Genomic DNA, 18,071 nt, shown 5'->3' on the forward strand with positions numbered 1-18,071 from the left:
CCAAGGCCCAACGCACCCCCAGACCCGTGCGCCCCACTCGCCTCCTCCGCGTCGTGCCGGGTGCCCACGGGGCTGCTGTCCAAGACACGCATGCACGCCCACTCTTGCACACATACCCTTTAAGGATGACCTGGGCAACACTGAGAACAACAACTTCCTGCTCCGGCTCCCTAAAATGCCTGTTTCCATGCGGTGCGCTGAGACGGGGGGGAGCTGGGAGGAGGTTTGGGGGTTTGTCGTCATTGAATCATGCTTTTTTTTGTGACTATGTATTTTTTTGCCCAGCAGCCTGGACCCAACATGAGGGGAAGGGGGGGAAGAAATCAAATGGGAAGAGAATAGCTTCACATCGGCAGGACAATGCATGGGAAACGGGGAGATTAGCGTAGCTCTCAAAATCCATCTTGCCCGCCCTGTTTCTGAACCATTCGCCCCTGCGCCTCGTCTTTTTAATATTCCCAGCTCCTGAATTATTCCAGTCCATGAGCGGGAGGGAGCACACAGTGCAGAGTCCCTCGGAGCTGCCAAGAGCATTGCAACAGAAAAGAAAGAAAGCGCTAGAGGGAGAGCGAGGCAGAATCCTCACAATTGAGCAGTGAGAAGAGCAAAGAGAAATTAACATCCAATTAGTGCCATGTTTGACGAGGGAGACAGAGGCGGCTGTTGTTTTATTGCCCTTTTCTTTTCAAGCACATCTGACAGGCAGCAAGAAAGGCACCCCTGCTCAAAGTGACGTCATCACATATATGTATTTTTCCTTTTCCCCTGTCTTTCCTCTTCCAAGTTTCACAGCAAGGTCTCTGCAAATTGGCCAGGGCAATTTGGGACTTTCTCACATTGGAGCTGCTGGCTCCCCCCTCTACTTCTGGTCTCCTTTCCCCCTCCCCAGCACCGGCTCTGGAAAACAAACACACCAACCCAGCCCAAAGTCTTTGTTCTTACAAAAAAAGAAAAAAAAAATCAGATAAACCCAGAGGGAGCCCAGAGGAGGTTTCTCGGCATGCATGGCTGAGTGTGTGCGTATGTCCGTCTCTCTTGTGTTCCTCTTCCGAGACAGCTCGCTTGGCTCGTAAAACTTTGTGGCATGTGACACTGCTCCCAGCCTCCTTTGGCAGTGTGACAAGAACCACACTGCTGGATTGGAGAGCGCAGGCGGCTTTTAAGGAAGAAACTGAATTCACCAAGATTAGAGAATTAGGACGTTTTAATCAAGGGACTGCAAGGGGCTGCCAGTGGGTGGCTGGGAGGGACGGCACCCATGCAAGTTGCTGCATGGACGGCAGTGCCATCACCCCACTGTGGGGCCATATTGGGGGGAGAAGAGCTGAATCAAAACTAGGAGAGACTTTAACAATCTCAGCTCGCCAAGTGCCCCTCCTCCCCCTGGGGCGGGGGGGGGAGGGCACAGCACCATGTAAGCAGGGTGGGAGGAAGGCACGTGGATCCAGGCAGCTGCAGAAAAAGGCATCTTGTCTGCCCCAGCAAGCCTTTGCCACTGCTGCCAGCTCCAGGCCTCTTCCTCTGAGACCCAGGTTCTCCTCACAGGGGATGAAACACAGCTGCGGACCTTGCATACAGGAGGGAATGGGGTGGTTTGGCTGGCCCAATCCATGGATTTTCCCTAAAAAGGCTCTGCACAAAGCAAAAGGAAGTGTGGAAAGCAGTTCCACACCTCAGGACAGCCAAGGTTCCACATGCAGTTCCCCTCCTCTTCAAAGCTTCCAGCCATGGATGGAGACACCATGAACAGCCTGGCAGGCCAGGCCACAGCTCCAGAGATTACCTGCTCTCTTACCTAGGACTCCATTTGTGCTGTTTGTAGTGTTTTCTCCTCACCGCGTGCTGGAATTGCCCATGTTACAACCTTTGCCTGCTCCAACTCCCCCTCTGCACCCTGAGCAGGACCTGGTTCCATGTTCTCTGTAACCTCCTGCTTTGGGCGAAGGCCCTGCCAGTGCTACCCTGCTCCTCCCTGTCCCCGTGCCAACCAGAGCTGAGCTAAGACAGGGAACAAGTCAGGGGCCACCATGCCACTTGAACCTGGACTAGGTCTGAGTTCACATAGTGAGCCTTTCCTGGCAGGACTGAGAAGCACCAGCTGGCTCTGCCAGGGTTATTACTATTTTTTAAAAAATAATTATTTGCCTACATGGAGCTGTCAGCCCCTTTTCTGACTCACACAGGGGTGAAGGGCACTGTACAGCCATTAGGAGAGGCGTGCTTGGCTGCTCTCTTTCTGGCTCCACAGTGGGAAGAGCAATACTTTGGTGGGAGCTTTGTCTTAACAGAACAGTCTTTATGAGAGCAGGAGAGCTCTGGAGGGGGCAAGGGAAGAAGGGAGGTAAAATCATTGCAGTTGGTCTGAACTAAGCTGCGGCACCCCTGGCTTAACTAGCACCTCACTGCTTCGCAAAGCCTGCAAGACCCATGCATCCAGGCCCCAAGGAGAGTTAGGGCAGCTTTGACCTGAGTTTCTCTCTCCCAGCTGTGATCCCTGCTTCCCTTCTCCCTTTGACACCTGGGAGCAGATGAGGGCAAAGTCCCATCAATCTCTGCTTTCCACTGTTGACTGATAAACTGCAAAGGCACAGAAGCGCTGTAACCTGCACCCATCCCCTTTCTGTGTCAATATTTAAAACAGGTTCGTTTCCTGGCTAGATAGGGGAGTGCCAGGACAAGTGCCCGACTCCATCCTGGGTGCTGGACCTAAGCTTCCTTCCATGCCAGTTCATTTATTCTTCTGACTGCAGGTTTCACCCCTGAGCCCCTCTCCTGTAGAAGCAAGGCCCCAGTCCCTGTGAGCTCTGCTGCAGTGGCAATGGCTGCCGGGCTGGGTACCCACCAACAGGGCAGCAGTTAAAGGTGGGTGCGAGTGCCCAGCCAGAGCTTTCTCATTGCCTGCTCCTGGTACAGGCACTGTCCCTGTGGTGGGATACCTCAAATGAAGCAAAGGACATGAAAAACTAGGGTTAGAAAGAGGAAGTAAGGAAACATTTAATCATTGTATGAATGACAGCCCTTGCTCCAAGGTAAGCCCGAGGATCTACATTGTGCTACCATGGGCCTTTGAAACCTGGTTTTCATTTAATTGACGAAAAGCTTACCAAGTAAGAATTGTGTGTCCTGCAAAGGTTGTGGGGCTCAGTGAACTGAGCTGGAATAGCAGGCTGGCTCTAGTGCAGATTTAGGTGAACTAGTTAATGGAAATTGTACTTTTCAATGCAGTGACTGCAACCAGGCTGTGTAGAAGGTGTAGGAGCCTTTTACACGTTTTAGAGGTATATCATCAGCAGATGGTGGCCTTAAGTTTGAGGATAAAGGCACATGTTCCTGAGCAGGTGTTGTGTGATCTAGGAGATGCAGTGCCCAATGGTACAATAGTCAAGAAACCAACTAATGCATTAAGATAGGAAGGTGAGGCCCCATTAAACAACACAGGGGAGGACAGAGGGGCTGAGCCCACCTGATGAGCTCAGACCAGGAGCAAAGGATTTTTGTACCTTCCAGAAATGCTCAGGGACAATTTTAACTACAAACACCTGCTTTATCAGGTTTCAAGTAGCCATGACAGCTATACAGTGAAGAGCCACAAAGATGATTCAGGGAGTGGAGCATATTCTTTATGAGGAAAGGCTGGGAGAGTTGGGTCTCTTTAGCTTGGAAGACACTGAGGGATGACCTCGTTAATGTTTATAAAAATGGAAAGGGTGAGTGTCAGGAGAACATAGCCAGGTTCTTCTTGGTGACAGCCAATGATAGGACAAGGGGCAATGGGTGCAAGATGGAACACAGAAACACTGCTTAAATATGAGACAAAACTTTGTCATAGTGAGGGTGACAGAACACCAGAACAGGCTGCCCAGGGGGGTTGTGGAGTCTCCTTCTCTGGAGACATTCAGACCCAGCTGGACACATTCCTGTATGACTTGATCTAGGTGTTCGTGGTCTGGAAGGGGGATTGGACTAGATGATCTTTCAAGGTCCCTTCCAATCCCTAACATTCTGTGATTCTGGGAAGACCACTGCTTTCTCCACCCTTGGTCCGGGTGCACCCAATGCAGTTTGCTCAGCCTAGAATTGCTGACCTTCCATGGAGCTGAGAAATATCAGCGGCAATCTGAGTTAGCAACAGCTGTTTCAGCCCCTACTTTTGGGGGGAGGGGAGGGGAGAGGATTGGTTATCTTAACTGGAAGCCTTTCCCAAGTGAGGGATCCTACTGTACAGAAGAAATCAACGCTTCTAAAAAAAAAAAAAAAAAAAAAAAAAGAATCAATCAAGAAGAGATGTTTTATAGCTGTATTTTGGAGTATAGTTAAATATTCTTTGAGATAATCTCTGATGTTAGGAGATACGGCCATGCACTGTGTATTGTTAACGTAACACAAGCTGTACATGAGGAAGGGAGGACAGACAGGACTGAATCCACAACACCAAAGGGAGCTAGTTTGGGGACTGCAGGTCCCACATGCACTGGTGCTGGCCCTTCCTCCTGCAGACCTCAGCTTTGAAATGTGGATCAAGCCCCTCTGATAGAAGAAAATGCCCATGCAACAGCAGCACACAGGAGTTTTCTCAGGGCCCCAGAAACCTCTTCCCAGGGAGTGCACTAACACACTGAACTGTGCAAAAGACTGCTTCATGGGGAGTTGGAGTTGGGGAAGTCTGCCTGGCTATGGTAGCACCACAGACTGGTTAAAAAGTAATCCCCCCCCCAACAAAACCTCTGAAAGGGGAGCTGAGAATGAATCTTGTGCTGCTGTCACAGGTAAACTCTGATATGCAAAGGCAAGCCCTGCATGTGAGGAGGCCATGACCCCTGACTCCTTGCAAACTTTTGTCCAGCCCGAGGTTTACTCCTTCACTCCACAGTAAAAAGGCAAACACATTTGCAGCACCAGGCCAATGCCACACAGCAACCCGGTGCTATTACATGGCTCTGTGTCCACCAGAGGCATGGTGATGCTCAGGTTTGGCAGGAGTCCTGCCAGCTGGGAGATGTGTCCTAAATGTGCCCTACCCAAAGCAGTCAACATGTACAGTGAACATCCCTCCCCCAGTGCCTTCTCCATTTTCAAGTTCTGCCACTGTCCTTGAGATAAGTCATACCCGTCTCTTAAGGACTGCATTGCTCTTTGTAGTGGGGCTGTTTCTCTCTTCTGTTTTGATATTACTTCCCTTTCAGGGGTACTACCTAGTGTTCAGATACCCTCAAAACCTTAAGTATGGGTTTCAGGGTTGACCTTGCCCAGTGTAAGCTACCTGCCAAACAAATAATTGCCCTCTCCAGAAGAGATGAGACAGGAGGCTGGCTGTGCTGTTGTTGCTTTCTCAGCAAGGCAGTCTTTGATCTCTTGCGGCTTCTCAGCTCAGGCAGAAAAAAAAGCAGTCTTTTGTCCCAGCATCTCAGGCTTGTTTAGTACCTGGGCATTTTCTGGTTTCCCAGACTTCCTCAGTGACTCCAGACTCACAGCCCAGACCAAAGAAACAACTCTTCTATGCGCCCTGGTCAAGGCAGCCATGAGGACGGGACTTTGATCAAGCTGGAGCCTGAAGCCAGATCTCTGCAGGTCAACTTGTTGCAGGCCTTGCTGAAGAGTGTCTTGTTCTGGCACAACAGCCTTTGGATCATAAAGAACAAATATATATATATATATATATGGAAAAATCTTAGGGTCTTTTGAGGAATCCAGGTTCATTGCCTCTCCCTGCAAGCTGGAGTCAGTCAATGGGGAAGCAGGCTGCTTGCATGGGTGCTCTGCGGAATACCAGGCTGGAGCCACGGAACAGCTGCCCCTGAGGAGGAGAGCACTGGGGTTAGGGCAGCCAAGCTGCAGTATTGCCTCACTGCTAGATTAGCAGGGACGGAGTTGTGCCTGCTGCACAGCTGCAAACCCTTAGCACCCTGGTTGCTAAGAAGGAGAAAGTGGGCCTTCAGCCTCATGAGCACTGAGGTCAGGTACTTCCAGCAAGGATGGCTGATGGAGAGGGGCAGAGCCATGGGGCTTTACTGTGTGCAATGCCTTTGCTAAAAGATTGCAGGCTGCAAGCTCAGGTAACACAGGCACACTAATTACTGTCACACCTGGTACCAGAGCCATAACTGGAGGGATGGAGATAGTTACCGAGCACATAAAGGGTGCAGCACAGGTACTCATTGGGCAGTGCCAGAGCCCTCAGGAAAGAGCAGAGGGAGTCCAAAGCCTTGTGTGTACTCCACTCCCTCACCTGGGCACTGAGATACCTCCAGCAATGGATCCAGGACGTGAACACGGGAGCGTAGGGAGGCAGGCCAGCACGCAACCTGCATGGCAAAGAGAAATAGCCAAGATGGTCTATACAGATGTAATGTTATCCAGACAGAGTTAAATAAGCAGCGATAAGTGTAAATGAGTACACAGAAAAAGTGTCTGCACTGGGCTGAAGACCAGATCACCAGCTTGTTACTTATACAGCAGCAGATCATGTAATTTATGGTCCCCCTGCCATCCAGCAGGACCTAGACAGGCTGGAGAGTTGCACAGGGAGAAATTTAATAAAATATAACGAGGGCAAGTGTAGAGTCCGGCATCTGGGCAAGAACAGCTCCAGACACCAGTATAAGTTGGGGACTGCCCTGCTGGAGAGAACAGTAGGTGAAAGGGACCTGGGGGTCCTGGCAGAAAGCAGGATGACCATGAGCCAGCACTGTGCCCTTGTGGCCCAGAAGGCCAATGGCATGCTGGGATGTATCAGAAGGGCTGTGGTTAGTAGGTCAAGAGAGGTTCTCCTCCCCCCTCTACTCTGCCCTGGTGAGACCACATCTAGAATACTGTGTCCAGGTCTGGGCCCCTCAGTTCAAAAAAGACAGGGAACTGCTTGAGAGAGTCCAGTGCAGAACCACAAAAATGATTAAGGGAGTGGAGCATCTCCCTTATGAGGAAAGACTGGGAGAGTTGGGTATCTTTAGCTTGGAGGAGACTGAGGGGTGATCTCATTAATGTTTATAAATATGGAAAGGGTGAGTGTCAGGAGGACAGAGCCAGGCTCTTCTCAGTGACATCTAATGATAGGACAAGGGGCAATGGGTGCAAGCTGGAACACAGGAACACTGCTTAAATATGAGACAAAACTTTGTCATAGCGAGGGTGACAGAACACCAGAACAGGCTGCCCAGGGGGGTTGTGAAGTCTCCTTCTCTGGAGACATTCAGACCCAGCTGGACACATTCCTGTATGACTTGATCTGGGTGTTCGTGCTCTGGAAGGGGGATTGGACTAGATGATCTTCAAGGTCCCTTCCAATCCCTAACATTTTGTGATTCTGTAATTTAATACCCCTGGAGTGTACAAACAAGGTGTGTTACCTGGACACATTAAGAGTGCAGGACTATAGGCTGTATCTATACCTTCAAGAAGGAGCAGATATCAAGACAGCATTATTCCAGTGCGTCAGATCCAGTCCCATTTCCATAAGCACACATATAGGAAGACACAAGCAGCAGTGGAATTGGGAAAGCAAGCTGGGTGAAGGAGGTATTTCTGTCTGGTCCTGCCTCACCTGTTCCTGTCTCCCCTTGCTGCATTAAGAGTTTTGTTTTCCCTCGTGCTGCTCCCTGGAGTCAGCATCCTCTCTTTGATCCCTTCTGCCTCTGGTCTAGTTTAGATCAGGCTGCACTACCAGAACTCTCCCTGTTCCTCTACATTTGTATTTTTATCCTGCTGTTGTCTGTGCCCTCTGATCTAAAATTTTAAGTAATCTGAGACAGGAAACCATATAGTTTATGGTTCTGTATAAAAGCTTTACAATCATTAGCAAAGGCTTCAGACAACTAGGGGCTGAAAGGAAGGGATGGAGTTAGATCTCAGTGTGAGACATACCCACAGTTGTTCACTGCCATGAGGTCTCCCACGAGAAGGAATGGGTATGTCAGCATGCTCATAGCAATCTGAAAGCAAAAAAAAAAAAAAAAGTAGCATCTCTACATGATCATGCCAAAAACAGTAGTTCTACCTTTTGTGTATTAACAAAGTTATCCTGGATACAAAATACAGACTTCAAACGCACCTGCCTTTGTCCTCAGACCATGAACTCTCACCCCACAGATAGAAGGAAGCAAAGCAATGACATGGCAGTTGCCTACATACCCCCATCACAAATTTAGTGTAGCTCCGGATCACTGATGCCTGGCTGAACTGTAAAGAGAAACAAAAGCATTGTGGAGGAGGCAGATGCCACCAAGCTGTCCCCATCGCTATAAGACATCTCTGTGAGCCTGAGATGGTGTGCCTGGGGCATAGGAACAAGACAGAAAGTAATGGGGTAGCCACACCACATCCCCGCTGAGACTCAGGGAAGACATTTGCTATCAAACCTGAACCTCAAACTGCAGCTAGAACAGTGCCCTGATTAGACATGGCATACATTAGCACTTATACAGGGCTTTATCTGAAACTCACTATTTGTATTAGATTAGTCTCCCCTCCCCATTAACTCCTTACAACTCCGAGTGCTCCGTATGGACCCCCAAGCCCTCCATCAGGCACTTCCACTCACATTATCGTCCACTGCGTAGGTGTTGATGAAGTGAGCCAAGAGATTGCAGCACCAGAGGAAGATGACATCCCCCACAATGTGAGGGACTACACCACTGCAATGGCAAAAATATAGGCATGAGGTGCAGAAGGGTCCAAGTGCTGCCTTTGGAGCCCTCCTTTCCTCTACCAGCATGAAGGAACCCTGCTCCCCAGAATGCATCTTTATTTAGGGAGAAGGGGAGACTTAAGGGAAGAGCTCTCATGGCCTTCAGAAGTGGTGGTTTGTGCTGCTAGCTGCTCCAGCCAGGGGATGCTAATGACTAGGAAGTTTTGGATCTCTTGTTGGGGTATGACTCAGCCAAGTCCCCTTGTTTTACTCCAAATACCTTCTCAGCCCAGCTACTGCTCTGAAACCCACGCAAGACACAGATGGAGCAGGTTCCCGTTAAGTTCATTTTGCAGATGCTCTTCTGGATAAAGAATTAGAAGGTCACCTCTGATGACCATCTCCCTCTCCTTTTAGAAATTAAAATGGGAGGGGAAGGGGGGGGGCTTCCTACCAAGTCTGCTCTAGTGCAAAGTGGGATTAACTGGGGGCAGCACCTTAGCCCCTCTGATCTTCCTAGTCTCCAAGTCCAGGCTGGCACCCTGCTGCCACCTGGGAGCACAGAGACAGGGGTTGACTTGCTGCTTTGGCTTATCCCTCTCAAAACCCAGTACTGAGATCCCAGTAGCACAAGCACCCCCAGCTTCTGGCACTAAAACAATAATGAAGCATTTCTGAGCGTTTCTCCAGTTTGTCAGAGCCTCAGCAGCATCTGCTCTGCCAGCATACTCACCAAACCTCAGGCCTCCTGCTTTGGCTTTGCAGTTGTTACACTGCAAAAGGATCCAGGTGTGTTTTAAACCTGTGTTTCACCAGATGTATTAAGACAGTTCTCCTCAAAATAAGTCTAATATGGGCTTATTAGAGATTTTGGGGCAGGGTATTAATTTTGTTTCCTGCTCTGACTGCTGTAGCAGCAGAACAGCAATTGGGACAGCATGCTCTGAACCAGCTTGCTCCATCTGCTTGGTTTTTACAGTTTTTGGAGACAACCTGTGTATTGTCAAGGCCCAGGCAGCTCTGGAGATGCAGCCAAGGTCTTGGGGCCAGGCACAGCACACACGTTCAACAGAAGATCTGCTGACTTAAAAGACTTGATACCTGACAGCAACAGGCAGGACAAAGAAATCAAAGCTGTCTGGTCCCAGGGATTGTCTGCTTTGCATTCAGCCTTTGTAACAACAACAACAAAAAAATAAAAATCCCTCATCTAACTCAAAGTAAAATCTTAAGAAGATTCCTGAAGTACCACTGATATAACAGAGGCTTAAGCAACTCCAGAAACAGAAGGCTGGTCCAGGATTGTGCCATGCCAGGCTTGCAAGTAAAGCCTCACCCATCTGTTGATACAGGATCAGACCACTTGTTCCATTTGCAATAAGGATCATACCCCTCTCTATCCCCAGTTATGCAAGTAATGATGAATGTTGGGTCTGTGCTTAAAGGATGGCAGGAGACCAGGGGTCTGAGAGCTGCAGAAGGGGACCAAGAAGAAATTAATTTGCACTACAGCTCTCACACCTGATGAGATGTCCAAGGACATTTGGATGAGGAGCAAATTCTTAGAAGACCGCAAGTCTTCTCAGAAAAGCTCAGAGCAGAAGACCAGTGAGGAAACCTGTATGATGTACAGTGCTGTGACCTACTTGCTTCATGCAATCCAGCAGGAGAAACCCCAGTGTGGGGAGGGGTAGGACAAGCCATATTTGAACTGACCATGTACAGCAATTTCAGTGCCCATTTCAGAGGCCATAGAGCATCATTCTTATCTGCTGGCTGCAGGAAACTGCTAAGATATCAGGGGAATTAAGAAGTCCTCTCATTGAAATGTCTTCTTCTCCAGCTGGTCATGCACCCAGAATGAGAATGTGCCGATATTATGCTATGACTATGTAGAGGTTGTCAGACCATGAGAAATAAGTGTTCCTCGATGATTTTAAGGGAATGGATGTGTTTGGATTTCATTAGAAGTGCTGAGAGCAGAACAGCAACAGTTTGGTCTTACAGATGTAGTTTGTGTTCCTCTTACTGTAGTGTGATTACCTAGCTGAGTTGTAGAGCACGTATAAATTCAGAGCACTCCTGAGATATTTTGGGTTATGTTAAAGCCTTTCTTGTTAACTGCTAAGTTTAATTAGGCTACCAAGTGTTTATTTTACATGGAGGAAGAGAACACAGCTGGCTCTTTTCACAGACTGCTTTCTAGGGAGTTGGAGGAAAGGGGAGCTCAGCAAGACCACATGGAACATCCTGGAGGAAGCTGTATTTAATGGAGATCTGGGGCTGCAGATCCTGAAGAATAGCAGTAGACCACAAAAAATATAGTGACACTTGATTGATAAGGTCTCTACAGACCTCTGGCCCTTTCCCCTTGGGGAAGAACAGAGTGAGACCCCCTGTGACTGCTCATCCTTTCCTGATGCATTTATATTTAATCTGGAAGCCCGTATTTTGTGATTCCAAAGCCACATATTTCAGGCCTGAAAGCCCCTCCTGAAATTTTGGAGCTGCCTTTACTATTATTGACATAATAAAGCAAGTTATGTCTCCACTGGGAACAGAAGTAGCAGGTAGTTTTGTTTTATATAGATGTGAGAAAAAGTCAAGAAGTGTTAATAAAGGGTTTAAAAAAAGGTGTCTGCTAGACTTTCACTTTAGTGATGCTGTCAATTCACCACATTTTGTAAGTACAGTCTGAGCTCCTTTAGGCAAGCTAGTCCGGGCAGCAATGCTGCCGCATTATGCGGTCCTGCTCCTGCTGTACAGACAAACCTGTAGCCAGAGCAAAGCACCTACTCATTACAAGCACCCATGGTGCTTTGCTGAGGAATGTGCAGGCCCTTATCCAGGCCCTGGCTTTTATTTCAACAAAGGGCCTCATTGTTGCACTTGATCTTGGTGCCTGTTGCACAAATGCTTTAAATGCTCCTTCACTGAAACACAAAGAAGTACAAGGGAAAAAGAAAGGTAAGAAAAAATACAGTTTTCCCCGGGCTCTGAAAATTTGATTGAAGATAAGGTCTGAAACAAACTTAATGGTCCAACTGGAGCTCTGTCAAAGCCACAGATTTTATCTGTGCTCTTGGGAGTGATGTGAAAGTCCTGCAGTCAGACAAGGTTTCAGGGAAGAGGGAGCTCAGCACAACTCCTTTCAGTGAAGTTGGAATCATAACCAGGAGAGCCACTGGCATCTTCTGACTACAGGAGACAGTATTTAAACAACTCACGTACACGAAGAATCCCAGAATCCCTTCTTCCTTAAATATCCTGACGATGGCACTGAACACACCGCTGCCAAGAAAGGAAAAGAACAAGCTTGCAGAGGTTTTTCCATCTCTGTCCTGCACAGCTTCATGTGGCCATAGAAGTGTCCCCCCTGCAAGTCACCCTGCCATCAATGTAGCAGGCAGCATCATTCTAATCCTCAACTCATGAAGAAGGGTAGTGTCTGTGCTCTGCCAATTTGCAGTAACTCCAGGACTCAACTTGCCAACATCTATGTTTAAATGCTGAAGCTAGAAGAGGTCTAATTGGCTTTGTGTGAGTGGGTAAGTGTGCCACAACCATGGCATGTAAAGTGCTTTGATTTGGCTGATTCTTCTGCTGCACCCCTGGGAGCTGGTGACAGCAGGCGTGTGTTAGCTGCACCAAAACACCCACTGGCACAAGGCTGAACTGAGAGGCATGTGAAGGGACAAAGTCCAGCCTTCCCACATCCCTTCACCCCATGCTTATCCAACCTCTATCCACAAGATTCACTTTTCAGTCTCCCAAACCTCCTGGATCACCATAATCCCCACTGTGTGGGAACATCGGGCATGCCTGACTCCAGGACTTGTGCTTCTGTGTGCCCACACTCTTCATTCAGAGCTGCAGCCATTCACCTGTATTTGACTTCCCGGCCTATGAACTGGACCATGCAGCGCATAGAGATCACTAGGAGAACAGAAACATAAGCTGACAAACAAATCAAGTTTGAGTTGTGATGGAGGTGAAGGAAAATGCAACCCGATCCTTCTGCCACCCCTCTTCTCCTCTCAAATCAGCTCCTCCCAGTGGTCCTCATTACTGCAAGGCTCATTAGAAAACAGTGCTTTCCCTTAGTTTCTAAGTGGAGGGAGGGATTTCTGGTCCCAACCCCAATGGGACCTCTGTGACAAGCTTTAAGACGAGTGAGAAGAGATCACCTGGGACCCACATCTGTTCTGTAGTTTGATACAAAGCCACTTCTAATAGAAAACCACATCAAGTAAACAGGATTTTGGAAGTGATCCTGAGCCAGGGAAGGGTTCCTCAATCTGGAGAGGACAGCCAGGCAGAAGGACAGAACTCACCATGCAGTGGATGTGACACGACCCGAGACACACACTGCATCATCATCTCGTGAGATGTCTGGGAAAGGGAGAAAACACCACAGCTGTGTGAAAAGCTCCACCTGTACAGATCAGGATCTTTCCCTTAGTGTAGAAAAGCCCACTTCAGGTCCCAGACCTGTTTTTAAGTATGTTTTTCACAGTAAACCTTTATTTCTATGAAATATCCCACATCTGGACACAATGGCTACTAAATACTTCAGTCTTTTTACCCAGAATTTCCCTCCAAGTAATTTCACCCAAAAGCCACAGTTTAAGCTTCCTTTGCTCTTCGGGCACATTCCCGGTGTGATCTCCCTAATCACTCATTAACATGCTATATCCATTTCTCACCTCTTTCACCACTTTCCTAAGGGAAGTCTTCATATCATCCTTGTTAGAAACATGCTCCATGTCCTCCAGCGGAAAGGCCTGAGCAGGAGAGAAGAAACATATGGCCAAAACTGATGGAGATGCTGACCCACAAGCCCGTGATTTCTGAGGACTGGAAGGAAACCTTCAGCAGTTGTGCTCTAAACTACAGTAGAAAAACAGACAAGGAGGAAGACAGGAGAAGGAAGGGTGGAAGGTAAAACAGAGGAAAACTACCATGAGACTGCTTGTAAAAGATAAAAGGCAAGTGACTGGTCAAATTCAATTGAGATTCTTTAGAAAGTAAGTTCTGGGGATATGGGCACTGTTTTCCTTCTGTCCTGGAGGACTACTTAGAGCCATCAGATGGTGGAGTGGAACAGGTACTTTAATCCTCCGTGTTCAGTCATGGCTGGGTACAAGCACATGCAGGCTCTGTTGCTCTTCTACAGTAGCACTGTCTGCCCCAGCAAGATGATTTATGGAGAGAGAAGACGACCTTTACCTTCTTCACGTTTCCCCTGGTGACAGTTGATAAAGTGCTTGAGATGAGGCGAGGAGTAAGACCACGGAAGAGGCCTCTTTTCCCATCCACTTTCACAATGTGTCTGGCTGAGTAAGAAAAGACCAGGCTGCTGTCAGCTGGGATACAGCCAACCTGTGGAGAGTACCCTGCCCCACTTCAGTATTCAGCTGAAACCACGCTGGAGCTCTGGAAGTCACAGCAACTGCTCTGCAGTCCTGCCACAAATGTTTTATTATAAAGCTCTAAATAAATTTAATATAGGTTGCAAAGAAACCTTAACTATTCTTTGTCACATCTGTCTAAACTGGAAGGATGAGTGCATCCTTTGACTGTTTTGCTTACCTGAAAGGGCTACACGGCAGTCTGGACTGAACTAAGGTAGGGTGGGATAATCTCTCGTGTTGCGTGTTGTGACCTTCTCCCTCTGCCCTGCAGGGTCAGAGTCAGGGTAAATAAAGACCTTGCAAAGTCAGATTCTGCTCCTGCCCTGCCACCTTCTCCCAGGCAGGTTTACAGACAAAAAAAAAAAAAAAAAAGCCAAAGGAGCCAATATGTCCCTGGTATAACAGGATGGAATACAACCCACTGTGAGCTTGCAGGTACTGACTGTTCCTCCTCCCCATGTTCTGCTGTCCCGAGTGAAGGCAGTGCCCATCTCCCTCTTGCAGTGCTGTAAATCTATTTGGAAAATGCATCATCTTCCAAAGCACAGCATTGGAGCATTTCTAGCTCTGGGTGTCCCAGCTTGCAGTGTTTTTGTACTGCTCCTGCTCTTGGCTCTTCACCCTCACGTACTGCTGTCTGATTTGGGGATTGGCCCCATTTAACTCTCAGGGCTCACCTTCCCCAAAGTTCTGCACACCTGTAAAAGTAGCTCCTACTTTCAGGCAGTATTCACCTGCCTCTCCTGTGCTGCAGCCACAAAGAAAGAAATATATTACCTTCCCCTTTCATGGTATTTTTGTCCCTTTAGGGCTCCACCTACAATACAAATGAGCTGGGCAGAAGGCCAAGTTATTGCAGTGCTGTTCTGTAGCAAAGAAACACAATGCGCTATCTCTAATACATGCAAAACCCTCCACCAAACAAACCTACACCATACAAACCCCCACTGCACTCTCAGCTATGGAAGCAAGCCAGTGCAACATGCCATAGGAGGGGGATGCAGACTGGGCCACCACTTCCTTGTCCCTGCCTCATAACAACAGGTACATCTGATGGCTGTGCAACTGGTGGTAGCATATAATGTCTAACTGCAGCCTCAGAATGAGACCAAGGTGGTGCTGTGAAGGTGGAAGAGCAGCTGGAGGCTGGATCCAGCATTGCACTCAGCATGTGTGGGCTGGCCTGGAGGAACACTCACCATAGGTAAAGAAGCCAGGCAGGTACAGTACTTTCTTTCCCAGCACGTTTCTTCCAATGGTTGGTGGTAGTGGCTCATGCCCAACCTGCAGGAGAAACCCCATGAACAGGTTCCCAAAACAGTTCTGGCATTCCTGAACCTGACAGACCACATGGCCTTGATTCCATCTTCCTGAGCTGCTGAAGCGCCATGTCCCACTCAGTTACCATATGATAAATGGGTGTCCCATGACATGGGCAGTCCCCTTCCTATTAAACAGGGTCTCTGGAGAACAGGGGTCCTCATCCATCTCATTTTATAGCATTTACCATTACAGAGGGGTTCTCAGGATACTGTGGATCCTCAATCCCCCATTATACAGGAATGTCTCATCTTTTATTATATAGGAGTCCCCACTGCATAGGTATCCTCACCTGTCCCATTTTATACGGGTCCCCACCTGCTGTCATATAAAGGGGTCTCAGTTCCTCTCTTTTAAAGAAGTCCCCACTGCACATGTTTTCTTTGTCCCTCCATTATATATGATTTTCTATTTCCTGTCCTATAGAGTCCCTGTCACTGAAAGTATTCTCATCCTCCTAATATATAAGGCTCCCTGTTTTATAGGTACCCTCATCCTCCCAATTATATGTAGGCCCCCCACTCTGACATAGGGATCCCCATTAGAGAGGGTGCCATCCTCTGTTATACAGGTGGACCCTGGGCAATGGGGCCCCCTCATTACCCCATTATGCAGGTGCCGCTTTCCCCATTATCTAGGTTGATGTACACACAAGACGCCCTTATCTCCTCAGTCAAACAGGGATGCCCCTCCCCAGCCGTACAGAGGTCCGTTATAACCCTGGTACACGCGGGGTTTGCCCTCCCGTGGCACTCCCTGAGCGCCCCGCTCCCCTTCACACCGCGGTCCCCGTTGCACAGAGGCCTCGGCTGGGGCAGTACAGCACAGTCCCTCCTTACACGGGGTGTCCTCATCCCCCCGTACGCTGCGGTCCCCGTGTCGGGGGTCCCTCCTGCCCCGTTCAACCCCCGCTTACAGGGGGTCCCAGTGCGCGGGGCACCCCCTGCCCCGTCACACAGGGGGCCCGGCACCCCTCCACACACAGGCCCTCCTCGGACCCCCCCACGCGGGGGTTCGCCCCTCACCGCCCCGCAGCCGGCCCCGGACCTGGACGAGCAGCTTGACGTAGAGCAGCGGGTGGCTGGCAGCGGCGAGCCCGGCGCCCAGCACCACGAACAGGCCCTCGGCGCCCTCGGCCCGGCCCGGCCCCGGCCCCGCCCCGGGGCCGCCGCCAGGGGGCGTCAGCGCCTCCGAGGGCAGCGCCGCCGCGTCCGCCATGGCCCCGCCGCCACCGCGCCTGCGCCGCGCGGGCGCGTGAGGGGAGGGAGGAGGGGGAGCGCGCGGGCGGGACCATGGCGGGAGAGGCGGAGGGGGCGCGGGCGGGACCATGGGCGGGCTGGGGGGAGGCAACGCGGCGGAGGCTCAGCAGCGGCCCGGCAGCGCCGCGAGGCGGCTGGCGCCGTAGGTGCGGCTTGAGGAGGCCGCGACAAGGCCGGGCAGGGGCGGCTGCGGCGCGCCCTCCTCCCGCGGGCTCGTGTCCCCTCGCACCAGAGCAGCCCTGGAGGGCCAGGGAGCCTCCGCTCCGCTCCGCTCCGCTCCCTTTCAGCCCGGTCGCGGCCCCTCGCAGTGCCATCGGCCCCGCGGGGGCTGCCCCGGCACAGCCCCGCCGCCGCTGGCTTGCCGCGGGCCGGCACGCGTAGCGGGCTCGTGGCATTGCAGCTGTTATATATGGAGTGGTAATTCGTGTCGAGAAAACGGTTGACATTAATAAAGAAGGGGGAGATTTGGGAGTGTGGCCATGGGGGTCGGAAAGCCCGCGTGGTTGATGATAACATCAGACTCTTAATTATGAAGCCAGCAGGAATGTAAGAGAGTTTAGAGGGAACAAAGAAGGGTGATTCAGGAGACTCCATGCAGTCTCAGGTTGCTTGTTCTCCAGCCAGTAAGGCATCGAAGTTGCTGGGTGTTTGCCGTTGCTGTTATTTGCAAACTTGTTCGACCAATGGAAAGTTGTTTTGAAAAGAACTATTGTGGGGTGAAGAGTATAAGAGGGGAGCCTGTCGTCAAGATTAAAAAAAAAAAAAAAAAGGCAACACAATGAAGTTATGTCATCAATAAAGAAGCAGAAAGAAGGAATGAAAAGGAACAGGCTAGCAGAACGGAGACCAAGACAGGAACAGGCACATTGATTGCATCATGAAGATGGGTTCAGCCAAACTCAGCAAACTGCTCAGAGAAGCACGTACAGAAGGTCACTGGAAACAGGCACACAGGAGCTGGGAAGAAGCTCAAGCTGAGAGAAGCAGACCCGTGCACACAACTGCCTCTCACTGGTAAGCAGTTGCTCATTATGGGGAATCATACGTCCTTAGGAACAAAGGCTGTCCTGGTAACCTTACCAGGACATATTATTACCAGGACAGAGCTTATTCTCCTTGTGAGAAACACTCCGTAGCCAATAGCTTAGGCTCAGGCGAGGATCTCAGTGAAGTAGTAATTTATTCGCGATTGCAATGGCGGGCACCCCACAAGCAGGAGAGAGCGCATCTACTAGTTCCAAAACACAGTTTATATACTTTTTGATGACAGGACCCTCCCCTGTTTCCCCACTGAGTGGGTAATCCAGGTTCACAATCTACCTGATGCTTCACAAACAATGCATGGCCTTCAGTTGCCGGCCTGTTAAATTTCAAATTTCTTTTGACATTTTTACTGCTTGAAGTGGTAATGTTTCTTCACTTATCTGACTTGACTTGACACCGTGATTTTCACCTAAT

General features: G+C 49.7%; 1 protein-coding gene across 4 annotated transcripts; it reads right to left on the bottom strand.

Moving 5' to 3' along the window:
- Positions 1 to 4,272: 4,272 nt before the first annotated feature.
- On the bottom strand, positions 4,273 to 16,578 carry MTCH1 (mitochondrial carrier 1). Of its 4 annotated transcripts, none has more exons than XM_032203427.1 (13): positions 16,402 to 16,578; positions 15,234 to 15,318; positions 13,850 to 13,956; positions 13,490 to 13,510; positions 13,327 to 13,404; positions 12,955 to 13,012; positions 12,505 to 12,556; positions 11,852 to 11,911; positions 8,534 to 8,627; positions 8,125 to 8,172; positions 7,858 to 7,925; positions 6,227 to 6,302; positions 4,273 to 5,794 (listed from the first exon to the last, which is right to left on the bottom strand). In XM_032203427.1, the coding sequence occupies exons 1-13, from the start codon at positions 16,570 to 16,572 to the stop codon at positions 5,720 to 5,722; spliced, it is 993 nt and encodes a 330-aa protein (XP_032059318.1). In that variant the 5' UTR covers positions 16,573 to 16,578; the 3' UTR covers positions 4,273 to 5,719. The 4 variants fall into 4 exon arrangements, with proteins under 4 accessions (XP_032059318.1, XP_032059316.1, XP_032059319.1 ...); XM_032203425.1 differs by having other exon boundaries at positions 12,505 to 12,577; XM_032203428.1 differs by lacking the exon at positions 13,490 to 13,510.
- Between the last annotated feature and the right edge of the window lie 1,493 nt (positions 16,579 to 18,071).

The sequence above is a fragment of the Aythya fuligula genome, chromosome 25, assembly GCF_009819795.1.
Source record: "Aythya fuligula isolate bAytFul2 chromosome 25, bAytFul2.pri, whole genome shotgun sequence".
In the NCBI taxonomy this organism is placed as follows: Eukaryota; Metazoa; Chordata; class Aves; order Anseriformes; family Anatidae; genus Aythya; species Aythya fuligula.